The sequence below is a fragment of the Falco punctatus genome (genome assembly GCF_963210335.1).
Source record: "Falco punctatus genome assembly, chromosome: 7".
Lineage (NCBI taxonomy): Eukaryota > Metazoa > Chordata > Aves > Falconiformes > Falconidae > Falco > Falco punctatus.
This window is the reverse complement of record NC_137587.1, coordinates 2,973,647-2,992,458: the sequence shown is the minus strand read 5'-3', so window position 1 is coordinate 2,992,458 and position 18,812 is coordinate 2,973,647. Positions and strand designations below refer to the sequence as shown.

At 47.5% G+C, this 18,812-nt stretch overlaps 3 protein-coding genes across 7 annotated transcripts in view; 2 read left to right on the top strand and 1 right to left on the bottom strand.

The window, feature by feature from the left end:
• Positions 1-11,179, top strand: part of LRP4 (LDL receptor related protein 4) — a 97,517-nt gene extending 86,338 nt beyond the window's left edge. For 3 of the 5 annotated variants that reach the window (XM_080395667.1, XM_080395666.1, XM_080395665.1), the window contains 11 exons: positions 464-767; positions 1,105-1,323; positions 1,633-1,767; positions 1,969-2,077; positions 2,406-2,550; positions 3,076-3,189; positions 3,491-3,614; positions 4,600-4,667; positions 5,298-5,385; positions 5,912-6,053; positions 7,816-11,179. In XM_080395667.1, coding sequence (XP_080251793.1) covers positions 464-767; positions 1,105-1,323; positions 1,633-1,767; positions 1,969-2,077; positions 2,406-2,550; positions 3,076-3,189; positions 3,491-3,614; positions 4,600-4,667; positions 5,298-5,385; positions 5,912-6,053; positions 7,816-8,151 — 1,784 coding nt within the window. In that variant the 3' untranslated portion in view covers positions 8,152-11,179. The other 2 variants (XM_080395668.1, XM_080395669.1) reach the window with 2 other exon arrangements.
• LOC308067467 (uncharacterized protein) lies at positions 9,571-15,754 on the bottom strand (the record flags this gene model as incomplete). Its single annotated transcript, XM_080396341.1, has 5 exons — positions 9,571-9,747; positions 11,838-11,955; positions 12,215-12,680; positions 12,778-12,943; positions 15,736-15,754. 5 exons carry the CDS (start codon positions 15,752-15,754, stop codon positions 9,647-9,649), a joined length of 870 nt encoding a protein of 289 aa, XP_080252467.1. The 3' UTR covers positions 9,571-9,646.
• The window catches only part of CKAP5 (cytoskeleton associated protein 5), a 52,627-nt gene continuing 46,204 nt past the window's right edge, over positions 12,390-18,812 (top strand). Inside the window, exon 1 of the mRNA XM_080395664.1 lies at positions 12,390-12,498. The gene's annotated coding sequence lies outside the window, so the exon portion shown is untranslated. The remainder of the gene's footprint in view (positions 12,499-18,812) is intronic.

Below are 18,812 nucleotides of genomic sequence, written 5' to 3'. Positions count from 1 at the left end.
GTTTACTTGCCACTGTGTGCAGCTAAGTTGAAACAGAAGCTTCTTTGTCAGCCTGGCCTCTAGTGCATTGTCACGCTGCTTCCCCACAGGGTTGGATCTTTCTGTCAGCATTACCATTTGCAGCAATAATCAAGCTAAACTGAAGCTGTGTGAATCTATCAGCATTTGGCTGTTCCTTTTTCCGTGAGAAAACTATGATTAGCAAGGAATGCAGGTCAAGGTTTTCCTTCTAATGCTCCCCCTTCTTCTGTACCTTCCCATTCTCCTTGCCCAACCATGCCCATACTCACCATGAATTCTGGAGGGGACGGGGGCAGTCTCTCTATGAAGGGCTTTAGGTTTCCAGCAAGCCTGGGATGATAAGGATGAGCTCAGCTGCTAGCAAGTTGTGCATGTATGTAGCCTTTAGAATAAAGCTTTGGTCTTGTGGGATCCTTAAACTATACTTTCCCTATTTCTAAAGGCTTCAATAAATGTGGTGTTCGTAATGGTGGCTGCTCCCATCTTTGCTTGCCTCACCCCACTGGCTTCTCCTGTGCCTGCCCCACCGGCATCCAGCTGAAGAGAGATGAGCAGACGTGTGACTCTTCTCCAGAGACCTACCTACTTTTCTCTAGCCGTGCTTCCATCCGTCGTATCTCGCTGGACACCAGTGACCACACAGATGTGCACATACCTGTCCCCGAGCTGAACAACGTCATTTCTCTGGACTACGATAGTGTGGATGGCAAGATTTACTACACGGATGTATTTCTTGATGTTATCAGGTGGGTGCAAGTCATCTGCTTGGCCAGTGCCCAGGTCACCCAGCTACTTGTGCTGGTTGTGTCACAGTGAGCTATGGAGTGTGCCAGTAAGTTGGGGAGACTGAGATGCTGGTAAAACACCGCTGCTTACACCTTGTCTTTGGTACACAACACCACGTGTATCACTGAACTAAACGCTGAAGGTGTGTTTAACCTGCTGGAGACTATGGGGAAAAAGGTAGTAGGGAGATAGCAGTATGAAGTGGGTCTGTGGTTGATGGGGCTCACACGTGGACGTGTGAAGGCTTTCTGGGAGCTACTTGTTCCTCACTGCCATTTGTCACTGATTTCCATCCAGGCGGTCTGATCTGAATGGCAGCAACATGGAAACTGTTATTGGTCAGGGTCTGAAGACTACGGATGGCCTGGCCGTGGACTGGGTTGCCAGAAACCTCTACTGGACAGACACAGGACGCAATACCATAGAAGTAGCTAGACTGGATGGAAGCTCCAGGAAGGTGCTGATCAATAACAGCCTGGATGAGCCCCGAGCCATTGCTGTCTTTCCCAAGAAGGGGTAGGTATGGGGTATTGGTGGGGCAGGGAAGAAGGGCTGTGCAGAGGCGGGCTGGAAGAGGAGGTTGTGGGAGGAAGAAGAGATGTGCCCTGTGAAACTGCAGGTACCAGCAAGGGGCTCCCTCTGAGTATGGATGTAATTGGGCAGACAGTGAATTTGAGGTTGAGCAGATAGCTGGGAGAATCAAGCTACAGACCATGTGATCTTTTTCAGAACCTGAAGAATCTGGCAGTTTAATTTATAACTAAAACTTTCATTAGACTAAATGAAATGTTCTTTTCTTCTTACGCTTGCCTTTTATCTCTTCAGGTACCTCTTCTGGACAGATTGGGGTCACATTGCTAAAATTGAACGGGCAAACTTGGATGGCTCTGAACGTAAAATCCTGATTAACACTGACCTAGGATGGCCCAATGGATTGACTTTGGATTATGACACCAGGAGGTCAGCAAAAGATTTTCTTACACTGGCATAGGGTTAAGGAATGTAACGAATTTTTTTAGCCTTCTTAGCTTGGTTTATTGGAGTAGCATTGTAGGTTTGGGTTTGCGGGTTTTTTTATTCAATCCATCTTTGCTAGTGAATGACTACAAAGTAAGGAGGGATCGTACAGATGGAAGCTCACCTCTTTCTCTGTTCCTCCAGGATTTACTGGGTGGATGCACATCTTGATCGCATAGAGAGTTGTGATCTCAATGGGAAGCTACGGCAAGTGTTGGTCAGCCAGGTGTCACATCCCTTTGCTCTGACACAGGTAAGATTTTCCTGCTGCCGCTGTTCTCCCTGGTGCATTGGTGAGTTTGGACAGTGGAGCCTGGGGACACGGAATTGTAACAGTCTGGGGAAGCCAAGATGGCTGAGGGCATAGTACTTAACTCTTCCGTGGAGCTAACAAAAGAAATTTGTCTGAACTGCTGTGGGGTGTAGACAGTCACCTTTCTTATCATAAAGAAGGGGAAGGAGTTGAAAAGGCCTTTGTTTGGGGCCTTATGCCACTGGGATGTGGTTTTTATGGCTATCCTGTGTCTATGTGGCTAAACGTGCTAATGGCTGTGATTTTTCTTGTCTGTCTCCCCGAGCAGCAGGATAGGTGGATATACTGGACTGACTGGCAAACCAAGTCTATCCAGAGAGTGGATAAATACTCTGGGCGGAACAAAGAGACTGTCCTGGCCAACGTTGAGGGACTGATGGATATCATTGTAGTTTCCCCTCAGAGACAGACAGGTAAGCAGGAGGACCTTGATTCAGGCAAATGCTGATTGTAAACAAAAAGAACACTGGAACCACTCTGCTGCTGTGGATGTCAAGTGAGGTTGGCATCCTTTCTTGTACTCAAGACTGTTAATGTGTCTTCCCTGGGCACATTCCTTGTCTGCCTGTGACAGTCAAATACATCTTAATGGTGTTCTGTTACAGCTTTGATTAGCGAATGTCACTTTATGTGTTGTTCATGTGACATTGTGTTAAAACAGAGGAATGTGAGTTTTTCGTTTCTTAATCCCTGCAGCTGTGTTGGCTGGGCTTCTGTCTGATGATGTCCAGTGGTTTCCTTTCAAGACTGCCCTAATCCTACCAGCATCTGGCCATTGCGATCATGTTCTTAGCAGTCAGATGAAGGACACTTGCCAGAGTGTAGTAACTTGCTGGACTTCTAGGAAGTATCTCTGGCTGAGCAGGAAAAAAGACTGTTGCTCTGAGCTCCTACCTGGTCATCTGCAGCTCATTTAGAAAATTGCTTGTTCCTTCCAGGTACTAATGCCTGCGGAGTGAACAATGGAGGCTGCACTCACCTCTGCTTTGCCAGGGCTTCTGACTTCGTCTGCGCGTGTCCGGATGAACCAGATGGGCGGCCCTGTTCTACTAGTGAGTTCACTGAGTGTCACTTGGGTAGTAGCTTCCGTAGGTGAGCCACTGCCCTACTTATACTGTGGCAGTGGCAACCCAAGCATCTGAAGCCGTCCAGTGTATAAAAACTTAGAGTCGTATACTGGTAGTAAGGGGGTTGTGAGCAATGGAGCTGCCTTCTGTCCTTTCTGCTGACAGACTGGGTTTGAGATGGGAAAGCTGCTCCTGTAGGCCACTCCAGAAACTCTCCATAGCTTACCAGACTTGTTTCTCTGTCCCACAAAGTTGAGGTCCTGCTTTTTTTCCTCTGTTGTTCTAGTTCCTGGTGTGGTGCCCCTTGGTCCTGAACCCACCAGTGTAAGTGAGAGAAGTCAGACACCACCTGGCAGAGTAGGTACCTCAACGACCAAACCTCTCACATCTCTGGAAGCAATGAAAGGAAAGTAAGTGCTCTTGTTCTCTTGGAATTGGGGTGTGAAAGTCACAGCTTGTGCAAGGTGCAACATGCAAGCCCCCTCTGGCTGTCGTCATCTAGATGTACCTCTCCTTAGCCACAGGAGGCTATTCCAGCTCCAGACTTCACGTTCTTAACGGGGGAAGCCATTCTGGCAAAGAATGCAGAATACTCTTGAGCTGGCAAGAAAGAGGTGCAGAGATCTTTCTGTCTGTTCTATTGAAATGTGTGTCTAGGCTGACTGTGCTGAAGTGGTAAAATCCTCCTGAGACAGTGTCATTCATTTGATTGATTTTTTTTTTTAAACTCCTAATTTTGAGAACTTATGTCTGAGAGGAGGATAGAGGAGTCTGTTGCTTTAATTCACTGGGATATGTCAGACCTGACCCAAACATCTGAGGAAGTGGTTCTGGCCTGGCCACAAAGGGATAGCTTGTTTGGGGCAGAATAGAACCTTTGCAGCTTTCACATTTAAGTTATAACACAGGTAGTTAAGAGATGTTTTTTCTGCTAATTTCCTACAGCCTGCTATTCCTACTGCCCAGCAAAAGAGTATGTTCTATAATATATGGCTGGGTTATTTACAAGGCAAAACTTCCACTTTTGTTGAGTACGATATATTGGACAGAAAGATCTTTGTGCTGACTCTAGAATGTTCTGATTTTTAATTCAGCACTGATGCTGAGTGTATTCTGATAGATAAATGTACACACCTATATACCTGAGAGGTGACTCTAGAATGACTTGGATATAAAGATGTTGCGGACCTATAACTGATATATATACACGCACATGCACCTATATGCACATGTATATGGTCCTTTCTCCTCTGGATAGAGGATACTGAAGAAGAGAAGGGAAGGCTCCCATTATTGAACTGGAAACAGAAGGAATATTGGTGCTAGCCTGTCCCATCCTGTCTTTTGATAGTGTTGATACTACTTTTACTAACTAACTGTCTTTCTGTCATTCAGCTGCTCTGACAAAGATGCTAGACAAGGCTTGTGTACCCATGCCAATGAGGCAGTGTTGGCAACCATGGGTGAGTTCCTTTTTTTAACCTTTCTCCACCAGGGTTGTTCCTCCATATATGCCCAGGGCATTCCAGTCCATAGTGTTTGAAACTCAAACTTCTGAAACTCAGACTTGAATTACTCAAGTGCCCTCTGAGCAGAGCAAGGTGTGTCTAAGGATGAACAACAGTCATACACATTCATTAGCCTCTACGGGGACTTTTCCAAATGGCACTTTGGTCTGAAGAATAGTTCTGTTTTCTTTCGTCCCACACCTCATCCACTGGGCTCTTCCCATTAATGATACTCTTTTTCACCATCCTCTTTGTGTTTAGTTGAGGAATGGTTGACTAGGGTAATTCTTTCCCACTGCAGGGTTAACCTGTCAGCAAGGGGGTTTAACTCATCTTTATCCAACCCTGTTACGAAGATCTTGATGCTCCTTGGTTTGCTGGGGCCTGGGTGGGAGGGAGGGTTATCAGATGTCTGGTTTCATATGAAGCCAAACCAAACACTCTGCTAAACCTTGGTGTGCTGACATGTTACTTTACAGACTTGCGTATGGTGTAAAACCACTGTCTTAGGTGTTACACTGAGGTCAGCATTATCTAGTGGAAGTTAAGGCAAGTGCATAAACTACCCGTGCTGTTCACTTTCAGGAGAAGGACTGCATGTCAGCTACATTATTGGAGGTCTTCTCAGCATCTTGTTTATTTTGCTACTCATTGCTGCTTTAATTGTATATAGGTAAGTGATCGTTTTCCCCCCATCTCCTGGCCAATAGTAAAATCTAGGGTTGGAGAAGAAGGCTCCTGAAAGCACTTCATCCTTACTGTCATTTATTATCCCTTTGTTCTCCATTGGAAGCAGTGCTGGATGACTTTATTTGCAAGGCTTGAGTCCTGTGCCTTTGAAGTGTTGGGCATGCAAATCTATTATTGGAAACCTTACTGGCTAAATTTTCTGCAGAGAGCTTGTGAGTTATGGGCAGGAATGTGAGAAAATTCCTCTCTTAGTACATGTGTGAGCTCATGTGCTTTTTGCCAGAGAGCTTCACCAGTTACTGCCAGTATCGCTTCAGTGGTTACGTGGCAGTGCCTTGCTGTGCTGGTAGCTAGTGAATGTGCTGACAGCTGACAAGCCAGGTGAAGCCAGCATTCTCTCTCTGAGGGGCAGTGAAGATGGCTGGAGCTTTCCACTTGCTGAGCACTCAGGAACTTTTGAGTCCTGGCAGGAGGGCCCTGTGTCTTTTCTGACAGCTCTCTCCTTTTAGGCATAATAAGTCCAAGTTCACGGACCCTGGCTTGGGGAACCTAACCTACAGTAATCCATCCTATCGGACATCTACCCAGGAGGTGAAGATTGAAGCGATTCCCAAACCGACCATGTACAACCAGTTGTGCTATAAGAAAGAGGTAAGAGCTGCTGCTAAGGATATAGGAGCCCAGCTCAAGCTGCTGTTGGGTGTTGCAGGCCTTAGTACAGGGGAAATGTTGCAACTTGTCAGCATTTACTTCTAGGACATAGGAGGATGGCTTCAGTGACTTGCTGGGGCTCCTGTGGAGATCAGCCAGCAGCACTTCTTCCCCAGTGAGCTGTTGTGAATTAGACCTGTTGCTAGCTTTCTGCTTCTTCCCCGCTCCCACAGTGTCTTGTATTTCATTCGTATTGGCTGCTGGCCCTCGAAGTACAGGAGTCAAAGGGAATTGTCTTCCCTGGAGACAGTCCTGGTTAGGGACTGCTGAACCAAGGTTGCTTTGGACAGTCACTGGGGGAACCAGGCAGCCAGAAGTGGTTTGGTAATGAGAAGGTGGCTCCTGGCTGTGCACTGCCTGGAAGGGGTGGGATAGGGAGAGATGTGGAACCCTTTTTAAACGGAGCATTTTAAAGGCCCTGCAGAGGTCCACCCTGTGGCACACAGGGTGGAGAGTGTCTAATATGATATCTTGCAGCGCTTAGTTTCTCCTCTGTTTTCTCCTCAGAAGCTTTCTTATCACTCAGATAGCTTCTCATCTTCCCTCTTCTGATTTCCGTCCACATCCTCACGTCAGGTATCACTGCTCTATGTGTTTGATCCTGCCTCCCTCACTCAAGCTCTGTTGTGTGGCTCAAGCACTGTCCCATACTAATTGCTCTTCCTTGGTTTTCCCCCCTGCTTTTATGTCTGTAAACCAGCTCTACGGTCTGTCAAGAAAGTATTGGTAACTTTCTGTGGCAGATCCTTTGGTTTTGGCTTTGGCTACTCATACTTGGTATGTGAGATTTGAAAAAGGTCATTTCTGTAGGAGTGTGCATGATAATCTGTTAGATTGCTTAGCAGGGATCACAGCAAGACTTTTAGGCAGAGGAGAGGTTTTCCTGACTTTGTTTTTCAAAGGTACTATCCAACAGATTTCCCAAACTTTCCTGCCATTTTAGCCTTACCTACTAAGAATAAACCGGGATTATTTATCTGGGAGTCTAAATCCTTTCCACTTTTCTCTTAATTCTCCTGCTCCTAGATATACCCAGATACATGTTTCCCCGCCCCCTCCACTTTCTCTTCAGGGACGGATCAGGTGTTCAAATGCTCCTTGTTTGTCTCAGCCAAGTTAGACAGATTTCACTACTTTAATCTCAGTGTGGTCCCTTTAGCCTCTGATCATTTCCATTGTTTCCCTATAATCTCCTTCCCCTGTATCACTGTGAGATTCGGACTTAACGGTGGTATTCCAGCTGAGAGGCAAATCTGGAATGACTCAGTTAGAAAGATATTACAGACCTAGAATAGATGCCCTGCCTACTCTTACCGTGAAGTCCTTTGGCTGTTCCTGCTTCCCATTCTGTGTGGTTTTTTCTCTTCCTTTTTAGGCTCAGTGTTGTTCTTAGTCCCTGCTGTCAGGGAATATATATAGTTGAATTAGAAGAGCCCAGCTCATCCTCATTCCCCTTCTATGATTTGAAGGCTCCTGGAGTTTGGAATGAGAGCTCATGCAGGGAGGATTCCTCTGAGGGTGGTGAAGAACTGAAGGGAAACTTGGAATGGGTTCTGCTGCTGTAAAAGTCAAAGCCAGTGGCCGTTTACATGGAGGTTCAGCCTTTTGTCTGCTTCGCTGTCTGCGTTCCAGCTCTGCTTTGCTCTTTGCCATATTTTTCCATAGATGTATTGTTTTTTTCATTCACCTGTCTGTTCCCTAGACTGGTCCTGACCACAGCTACACCAAGGAGAAGATCAAGATTGTGGAGGGGATATGCCTTTTATCCAGTGATGATTCCGAGTGGGATGATCTTAAGCAGATTCGGAGCTCCCGAGGTGGGATCCTCCGGGACCACGTCTGCATGAAGACAGACACGGTCTCTATCCAGGCTAGTTCTGGTTCACTGGATGACACCGAAACTGAGCAGCTGCTACAGGAAGAACAGTCTGAATGCAGCAGTGTTAACACAGCAGCAGCCACTCCGGAACGGCGTGGCTCACTCCCAGACACAGGCTGGAAACACCAACGCAAGCCCTCCATGGAGAGCGAGGTCTAAAGTACACGTGACTTTGGAAATGCTCGTACCCTCCCTAGCCTCTGCTCTGCACAAAAAAAGACAGGACTCTGCCTGCTAGGCAAGGAAGGGCCCAGAGACCAGCCTCTCTTGCGAGGGGCCCAGAGACTGCGACTGCCTTTCAGCAGGGAGCTTGGGCAGCTGTGCTGTTGTGGTTGGAGAGGGAGGATGGGTGGGTTGGAACCCAGAGACCCTTTTGGCTCATTTTCACTGTCTGTGGTTTATTTATATGTTCCCTTTTCCTGGAAGCTGCCACGTTAACTTTTGCAGTGACTCCTCTGGCCTGAATCTGGTTCAGATTCTGTGTTCCCTGGCAAGTCTTGTGCCGTCCAGCTCATCGTCAGTGCCCATGAAGAGAGCAGAGCTGCCTCATTGCTAGCTCCTGGTCACAGAAGTTCCCCATGTCATTCCAGCACTAGCAGCACTCTTTGAGGCTTTGTGTTGAGGGGTCTCAGACTTGAGAGAGGTCTCGGAATGGATGGACTATGCTTTTTGGGGCTCAAGGGGACATTGACATAGCATCAGGTCGCCTTCTGAGGGCATAAAGAGGGTAACCACAGTTGCCATGACTCGCTTATGAAAGCATCACTGCTTACTTTCCCATCAGCTAGTAAAAACTTCAAGGAATGCTCAGATCGGAGCACTGTGTCTGTTGCTGGCAGTGGACACTGCTCCTGTTCTCCCCTTTCCTGTTAAAACATGTTTCTACTCTGGAAAAACAAGAGTTAGGAAATGGCCCCTTCAGAACTGCTCCCTGTGGGTAGTGGAGTCAGAGTGCTGAACTTGAGGAAAGAGGAGATTGGTATTGTTCTCCACTCTGCAGAGCTAATGGGAGAAAATGGACCTCAGCAAGACCTAAATTCTGCTCTTGCCTTTGCATAATTGATATATAAAAAAAGAAGAAAATTTGCTGAGTCCCCACTAGTCCCAATTCTGTAAGGTCCCAATTCTCACGGCCTTTAGGACCTTTGATTACCGTAATGAGGGAAAAGAGAGAATTCCTAGGTTGAGTCTTTCCCAGGGGAATGCTCAGTGCTGCTGGTTAGGAACTGCTTTATTACTAGGCTGAGCCCATTTGACCTAGAATAAGTGACAATAATCACGGAGCTGTAAGGGCCATTTTAAATAGCTGTTTATCAGATAGAATTGCACTTTAAGCTCTTCTGTTACCACTAAATAGCTCTCCTTGCAAACCCATTTGTCCCATCAGCCACACAAGCTTCAGTTGTTCTCTGGCTTCCAAGGCCTTTACCTTCTAGGGGGTGTAACCCTACCCTTGCAGTTACACCCCAGCAGGATCCAGAGCTGGGGCCTGCATGCTCCCAAGGACCATTGCCACCTTTTCGTATTCTCTTGACTTCTCTTGTCATCCGTTCAGAGGGAAAAAAAGTTAAATACCTCTTGATTTTTCTTCAAAAATGAAATTTATATTAACCTCTCAAGTCATATGGATACTATCGCAGTAAAATATTAAGTGTCAAATCAGATACTTGGAAGCAGAACTTTCCACTGAAGAATTTCTCATGGCAGACTCTGTAACCTCTTTATCTCCTGGTAAGAGGTCAAGTACATTCCCACCTGTGGTGTAAAGAGAGCAAAGCTTGTGCTACGGGTATGGCTTAGAGGTGTGGGGAGGGTGTGCCTCCCATGCGATACTTTTCCAGTTGGTAAGAAGACAAAGAAAAAAAAAAAAAAAAAAAAGGAAAATCCATTCTACTCTGCTTTAACTGTGTTCATAGACTGACAGTCCTACTACTCCTGGAAAACATGACAGTTGCCAGCAGGTTGGCTGTACTTTCACAGCAGAGGTAGCTTTGCGGAAAGGGGAAGGTTGCAGCTTTGACCTGGCTGGGTGGCTTGAAACTCTGCACCATTGGGCTGACTGGTGTATGTTCCTGTGGAAAACGAACTGGACCTAAGGCTTGGAAATTTCCCTCTGCTAATGTGGGACTCTTCCCTACTCCCAGAGGGATTTTTTTTTAAAAAAAATTAGATTTTTATTTAATTATTTATTTGATTGACTCCAGCCTGGGAAGCATTGTTCTTGTTGGGCAGAGAGGCACTTTTGGATTGAGGTGTGGACTCAACTGGGAACTGAGAAAGGAGTGTGTTTTCACTGACATGGATTTTGCCTGTCTAAGCCACCTCATGCAGGGACAGCACCAGCGGGCTCGAGCGTAGGCAGAAGAATCAATTTGAACAGAAACCACATGTTGGGGCCGGGGCATCAGTGCGGGGAGTGAGTGGGTGGATGGGGAGGAAGGCTTCAACTTCTGGGAGAACAGGGTTTGTTTGGTTTTTGTTTGGTTTTGTTTATTTTTTTCCCCAATAGCTTATGTGAGTGTGCACCAAAATCCTGAGGTGGGACAGGGGTGAAGGGAAAAAGAACTGCCCAGACCTGTCGCTTGAGGTTCAGTCAGCCTGTCAAAATAATTGCTGTCCCAGTCACAAGTGCAGAATGGAAAGGAAAACCCAGTCAGTCTTTTCAACAACACATGGTGCTTGTGATCTCCGCCTTAATAAATATTCTCTGCTGCTTCTTAGGAGGGACCCTGCACACTCCAGCCTAACCACCATTCAAAACTGCTCTCTGCTCCCTTCCTCAAATGATTACAGTGAAAAGGAGCAACACTATGTCCCACAGCCTCTCCTCTACCAGGGAGGTGGGCCGAAATTAGTTTCTTTTTCCTAGACAGCCCCATTGAGATGCTGCCTAGGGAGTGCATCATGGTTCCCCATTCTGGGGAAGAGAAGACCCTCGTTGCACTTAGGATGTTAAGAATGTAGAAAGGCTACTGGAGGATGATCTCTTGAGCACTGATTTACTATGTAAAAAGTAAACCTCTCTCCTGTCTGTCCCGAGCTAACGTCAGTGATTTCCGTGTGTTCCTGTGTAATGGTTTTAACGTTACTCACTGGAGACATTGGACTTTCTGGAGTTATTTAACCACTGTGTTCAGTATTTTAGGGGTTGATGATAATTTAATATAAATTTAGCTTTTCTTAACCATTCTGCCTGGCTTTTGGTTGTGACTCATGCATGCTATTTGAACTCTTCTTTGAAAGAGGGGCTCCTAGCCATCTTCGCACAGAACATCAACTTTGCTTCATTTGAGAGGGACAAGAAGGTAGGAGCAGATCTGGGTTCTTTCAATAATCTGATCGTAAGACACGCCTCTGCTGCTACAGCTTTGAATCAAGGACCAAATCTCCACACTCATGCACTTTTGCAGATTCCTGTACACACATAATCCCCCCACCTTGCTTTTTTGCCTTTTTGTTACCCTTTTAATAGTGCAACAGCTGAAGTTTCTCTTTTTGGAAAGTATTGGGACTGTACTGGTCTCAAGCCTCTGCCCAATGGAAAACAAAGCTCTGAAGAGCTGTTTTTTCTGTAAGGGGTTTTGTTCAATGTTCTGTTGCATTTTATTAAAACCGAGGGTTGAAACAACACAAAAAGCTGAATAATGAATGAAACATTTGGTGATAACCAACACTACAGTACTGGTGTTGATCATATACCCTGTTCTACCCTTCTCTATTGAAAGGAGTACCTAAAACACCTAAGCTGGAATAAAGCTAACTTCACAGTTGAAGTACAGTGCAAAAGTGATTTCAGGCCAAAACATAATCACCTCACTTTTTTTTTTTTTAAAAAAGATGCTTACACAGTGTGGTGGGGAGAGATGGCAGTGTAGGATTGATTACAGACGTGTCGGTGGCGCTCTGCTGCCCCTGGTCTTGTGCTCCCATTACCCCTAGGAATTTTCCCTTTGCTTGCTTCGGCTGAAATGAAGAAACAAAGGAAGTAAAACACGCCGTACATCAAACCATACACAGTTACTGCTTGCAAACTCACTTAATCCTATTAAAGATACTAAAGAGAAAGCCCATTCTCCTGTAACGGGATCTTCCCCAAAGCTGAACGCAGCCCCCTCGGAGCCGGGCCCAGCACGGCTGTCTCGGGCCTCACGCAGCGCCTCAGCCCCGCGCTGCCGGCACCAGGCGCTGCTCCGGGCGCAGCGAGCCCTACAGCCGTCCTTACCGAGGCCGCGGCGGCCGTCTGCCTCGACTCGGCCCGGCCCGTGGCTGCGGTGCGGGGACCCGGTGCGGCTGCCTCAGGGGAACGGGGGATAGAGGAGCGCGCAGAGCACGCGTCGTCGCTGCCGGATTCAAACGGACCAATGAAGTGCGCGTATGTGGGCGTGGGTGGGGCCGGCGCCGGCCAATGCGCACTGAGGACACTGGGAGGTGCGGGCGGTGTTAGTGATTTCAAACCCCGCTGAGGAGCGGCTGGACGCTCACCGCACCCGGCCCGCGGGGGCTCAGGTAAGAGTCGCCGTCGTTGTCCCTTCCGTGGTGGGGGCCTGGCTAGTTTCCCCTGTCCGCTGCGGCTCTCCGGCCTGCTGCGGGGGGGGTGGGTTGGGCCTTCCCCCCGCCGCTGGGCCTGAGCCTCCCCCGTCTCACCTGGGGACTGGGCGGCGGCACGGTGCCGAGCGGCGCTGACAGCCCTTCACCGGAGCGACCGGTGGTCGTGGGCTTCGCCCGGAGCCGCTGCTGTGCCTGCGGGGGCCGTGACCGCCACCGGTGGGAGGCCGCGGCCTGTACCACGCCGCGCTGTAGAGGCTTAAGGGGCGCCGATCGCTTAGGCCGCCCGCGGAGCGGGGGGGGCCGGGGCCTGCAGGGAGCTGCGGCCCGGGCTGCGCCGCCTCGGTCGCCTCCTTCGTGTCATCACTGTGGGCCCAGGCGCGTTTGGGAGCTGCTGGGGCCTTGCCTGGGAGGCGGCCGGCAGGGTGGGCCTCATGGCCGGCGTGGGAGCCGAGCCCATCCCCTTCCTAACCCTCCTGGGGGGACATACGGGCCTGGCGTTCTCTGTCCCCCGAGCCAGCGTTTCGGGAGGCTGTATGCAGGGTTGGTTTCTCCTCTAAAATGACCTGAGGAAAATATTCCCTGAGGTGGGTATAATCTTAAAGCAAAAGGTATGAGCTCATCTCCATTTTTACAGCTCTGTTGTTGGGCGCAGGTGTTAGTCTTGCATCTCCAGGGTTCTGCACTAGGGATTCAGCATTCCCGTTGAAATTTCTCTACTGTATGTGAAAAGAGTCTGGACAGGAATGTGGGTCCCATGTCGTCGTGGTGTCCCTCATTCCCTCCCCTTTTCATTTGATTCTGTTCTTGAGTCAGTCTTGTGATTCTTCCTAAGACAGTAGCTTTCAGGTCAGCATGTAGGGCATTTTTCCTCCTGAGCTTGGACTTCTGTCAGTGAGAGACCCAAAGCTCTGTGTAGCAGAGACTGAGAAATTAAACTTCTGTGCAGCTTAAGCTGACCTGCACTCTGTTCTAAAAACAAAACTAAAAAAATATAAAAAATTACAACATCATTTGCTACAGTTTTCTAACTGATTTGTGTTTGTTGTGTACCATCTATCTAAATTATTCTGTATTTTTCCTTTTTTTTGCTCCTATATTTTGTGTTTAGTGTTGCATCTTCTAGTACTTCTGCTAAACTACAGTGCTGTTAAGGTTGCCCTCTGCAAATGAGTAGGGGATGCGTAGTTGTTGGGATGTTGGACTACCAGCTGTGGGAGACGTTCCTTATCAGTTGCGTATCAGAGAAAGTATTGCTGTAGACTTTCAGTGAACAAATCTATTAATTTGAAACCGTGAAGATGCGTATTTGCAAATGCTGAGAGTTTCAAATATTGAAGTATTCTAACTTGTAAAAATCTTTTAATAACGCTTTGTGATAGGGTCAAGTCAGAAAGAAGAACGAATAGGTAGAAATTACTCTTGGAATCTTGACTTTTTGGTGGCCAGTATCAGATCAGTTGATTGTGCAAAAATTAGAATTAGGTTTGACTTCCTTGCCTTAGGCTTGGCCTTTCTTCCAACTTTGTGGTTTTGGTAGCTTTCCCTCATCTAAAACTTACAGATGCACCTTCTTTTTTTCCTTCTCCTGCCTTCAGGAGTTGCAATAGGGTTAAACTTTTTAAGCAACAATCAAGCCAGTTATAGAGCAGAATCGACAAAAAACGGCTTTCAAGTACAGTGGTTATAAACAAATTGTAGATAATTCTTGAAAATAAAAAGTTGAGAATGTTGGCAGGGGGCCTGCTATGGAATAAATTATTTATGTGACACCTGCACAAAAATAAATGAAACCTGGAAATGAGAGTTAGTCAGACTGCTTTAAATCTGTACTGATGTGAGACTTGTTTGATACTCTTAATGTAAAGAAGTGAATGCATGGTGATGAGATGTGATTGCTGATTCTCGTATGTGTGTGACTTGTGTTTTGTTTGACTTGACTTCCATGCTGGCTCTTGTCCTTTCCCAGGTATTGGCCAGTTACGTAATCTGGGCCTGTGCTTCTGAAAACCTGCTCTGCCATGGTGGGGCTGGTAATATCACACTGATGTCTGTTAAAACAGTAAGGTCACATTCCATTTAATAGCTCAGAAAAACTGACTTCCAGTGTCACCTTAAATGTTGTTTCTCTTGTGCATTGCTGTGTGTGTTAGGTGAGAAATTTACAGCTGAAATTCACCTGGCCTGTTGTAAGCTCTTTCGGTCAGTGCTTTTCTTTTTCTTGCTACCATGATTAATTGTGTCATCCAGAAACTGTAACACCTCTGGTTTGCCCCTTTTTATAGATCACTTCCTTACATCTTGAACAGTATGTACAATTAGAAAGTGCTCTGAATGTTTTGTTGAGTAGAGATGACTGACTGTCAATTTTAAGTATCTGATTTGGAAGTTTTTGTTGTGTAGGATGTATGACTGGAAGGACCCTTGAGAGGTGTAAATACTTGTAAACCTTTTAATTAAATGTTTTCAAAATCGTGGTCAGTGATCATCTGGTACTTTCCTCCCCTCATCCCCTCCTTCCTATCTATCCTGTGTTCCATGGTACCAGCCGCAAGTCCTTTTCTGGCTTTTAAAATAAATGTATAAACTTGTATTGCTAATTTGTTTGTAAACTATTAATGTAATGTACAGTAATGTAAATGGTTTGTGAAGCATCTCCCAGAGTAGGATGGCATTAAAGCCATTTGCATCAGTAAGAGAATGGTTGTTTTTTTGCTTGTGAGACAACGTAGTCCAGGACTGATACGTTTAGTAGGGTGTTACTGATGCTTTGTTGTAGTGTTCCAGCGGTTCACCTTGTAGGGGCGGAGTTCTGAAGCGTGACACGGGGAAGCCTTGTACCCTTGTGTTAAATGAAACATTGCCTCACACCGGCAGCCTTGCTGTGGCTTGTTTGAACAAGGAGTCTCTTGACCTGACAGTGTGCGTTGCTGAGGGGGTCTCTGACAGCTGGGTTGCCGTGATGTCGGGTGTCAAAAGCGTTGTGCATGCCTGTGCTTCCCTGTCGGAAGGGGTGGTGAGATGGGGAACAAGTAACTTGAAAGGTTGTTCAGTGGGGAGTGTGGCTGGTGCTGCAGTGCCTGGAAAAGGTTTCTTTCTTCAGCTAGCTAAAAAGATGGCTGGAGAAACAGAGCCTTGCATCATACGGCTCGGTGCTCTTCTCGGGAGGAAACTAGTGACACCCAGTTTCCACCATACCGGCGTCTTCAACTGCCATTGTCGCTGTAGAAGAAGCCTCCCAAAACGTCAGGCGGTGGGCAGAGGGACGGGCGATGAATCAGCGTCCCGGCACTGGCGCCTGGCAGTACAGCACCGCTGCGGCCGTGGCCTGGCGCACCCCCACCTCCGCGGGCGGCTCCCGCGGCCCTCGCCCCGCCGGCCGGGCGCTGCTGGCGGCCCGGGGTGACGGTGTCCTCCGGGCTGGCCGCAGCCGGCCCTGCCCCAGCGGTAACCGGGCTGCCGGCCGCGGGAGAGCACCGGGGCCGAGCCACTGGCCGGCTGCCGCGCTCCGGTGGCCCTGCCCGGTGGCCCTGCGGGGGGCCGGCAGCCCGGCGCTGCCCTGCCCGCCTTTGTCTGGCCCCGGCGCGGCCGCCCCCCGCCCAGGTGCGGCCGCGGCGCCCCGAGCCCCGCCCGCCGGCGGGAGGGGCTGTGCCCGGCCCGGCCTGCCCCGCCGCTCGCGCCCGCCGCTCCCCGCCCGCCGCCGCGCCGGCCCGGAGCTCTCGGGGTGAGTGGCCGGCGGAGCGGGGCCCGGGTCCGGGTCCGGGCCCGGGGGGGCGGCGGGCGGGAACAATGCCGGGCGGGCGGCGCCGGGCTCCGGGCCGCGGCCTGCTGCCGGGCCCAGCTCTGCGGGCGGGGGCGGCGGTGGGCAGGAGCGGAGGGTGCCCTTCTGGAAGGGGCGGGGGCCGAGGGCCGTGCTGCCTGCTGGCGGGGTCCCTGCCGGGGGGGAGGAAAGGGGGGCGGCTGGTCGGGCCTGGGGTGTGATGTCTGTGCCCGAGCTTGCCTTCACCAGCCGTTCAGGCTGTCTTTTTAAAGAACAGCACACGAGGCTTTCCGTGCCCAAGCTTTGTAAACACCTTGAGGGATGGGGGAGCCTGCAGCTAATAAGCACAGCCCCACCGGCATAGAACCATAGCATCACTGGGGTTGGCAAAGCCCTCTGAGACCATCGAGCCCAACCATTACCCCAGCAGTGACCAGCCCACCCCAACCCGTGTCCCCAAGCACCACAGCTGTCTCTTTCCAGCCACCCACCTTTAGAATTATGTCAGTGCACACAAACTTGCCTGCGGGTTGCCCTTTTCCCTCTTGCCCCTCTCTGCTCTGTAGGACTGGCATAGCTCCAGGCTTACCCATGCAGTAAGAAGTCGCTTTTGCTCTTAGCTGTAGCAGAAGGTCAGTTTATTCTGTGTTCTCTGACTTTTAGGTGCATGGAAAAGAATGACCTCAGTTATATTCAGAGACCGTGTATTAAAACATATTTTTCCAGAAAAATGAAGTATTTATCTCCTGTATTGATAACTTCCCATTTGTGCTATTAAGATGTCACTGACTTTAGTTAGGACGTGTGAGCTGGAGCAGGCATGAGAGAATGCAATGCTGCCTGCTCTTGAATGCCATTTCATTGCTGCTGAAGCAGTAGCTTCTCTCAGCTGCCATCTACTCTGCAACCTGCAAGCCAATTCCTTTTTAGCATGCGTTTCTCCAATTTCTTTTCATTATTCTGAGGTCTTGCTTTCTTTTTTTCAAGAGTCTGTGTATCTTGCAACTTCTAATTAATGTTTTAATTGAAAATGGCAGCCTTTAAAATCCTAATAAATTTTTATTGCCTAAGCAGCAAATTATCTTCTGTGGATTTTTTTTAACCTCTCTAATGTTCTTTTGCCTGTCATCAAAAGATAATGCAGCCTGAAGCTGGAAAGCATGTTTACAATCTGAAAGTTCTTCTGACTCTTTGCTGCTTTTGCAGGTATCTGTAGTTCAGGGTTATTATCTGGACTTCAATTTTCCTTTTAATTATGTGGAACTTACTAAAGCAATTGCGTTACCTAGCTGACTGGCTATAGTTCTTAAGTTTGTGTGCTCTTCAAAATACCCAGTGTGTCTAGGTGTGATTTAAAATACAAATTTAACTATCTTATGGTTAATTTAATTTTTCGACCTTTTTTGTGATCTACTTTATGTTGTATCTAATGAGAAGATTTAGCTGGCAAATACCAAAACCAGGCTGGGCTAAACTTCTAAGAAAGTGAAAATTTATCTTTTCAGAGCCACAGAGAAAATATGACCCAAAACTGCCATTAAACAAATTAAAATTCTTTCTGCTAGGAAAACTGTGGGCTGCCCTGACAGAGAACTGTCTACTGAGAAGTCTAGTATAATCTGAAACATGACATACAGCTATACGCTCTCCAAGTACGTGCCCTACTATATAGGAACATTTCAAACAGAATTTTCTGTTTAAAAGGTCTGTCTTGCTTTCTCAGAACTTACTCTTTAGAGTAAAGTTTTTGGGAAGCTTTTGAAATACCAAAATGCTTGGTGCTGTTCTTGTGCCATGGTGATCTTCCATAGGTGGAAGTGAGTAGGGAGAAGTGGGCAATCAGCATCAACAAATCCTGTTTTTGTTTAGCATAAAATGGCTTCCTAGTTTGCCATTGCACATTTTCTGTAGTGAAGAGTCTGAAAGCTGAAACTTAATAATAAAATACAGTGATAGGTGATAAATGTATGCTTCAAAATAAAACGCTTCCATCTCAAGATGTTCACAATGAAAGGATTTTATTTAGCAGTACCCCATACTACAAAGCTATAAGGTTGATGCTGTTCAGCCCTCAAAAACTGTAGCAGAGAAAGTGTTTATTTAGAAGCTGAGTAGGAGCTCTTCAGAGCAGTGCGTGGTTAATCCAAACTTTCATGTATTGACACTTACCCATAATCTTTTCATGTGTTGATAAATTTGTTTCCTGAACTTATTTCTATTCAGTGGGGAATTCTCACTTTTACATTTGAAATTCTTGCATTTGTGGTGCCTTGTAAATATTTTTGTGCTTTTGAATGGTCTTCCTTTGAAAGACACCCTATTCTTTCTTTGATGGTATTTTTGTCACTGCTCCATAATATAAGAACTTGTCTTGCCCAGAACTGTCAGGGAGGATTTGTTATTTGTCTCCATTGCAGATCCATCCGCTGACTTGCTTTTGGAAATGTTGTATTGACCAGGTTAATAATAAATCTCTTGCACAAAACTTACTTCGGTCGTTCACTCGCTTCAGAGG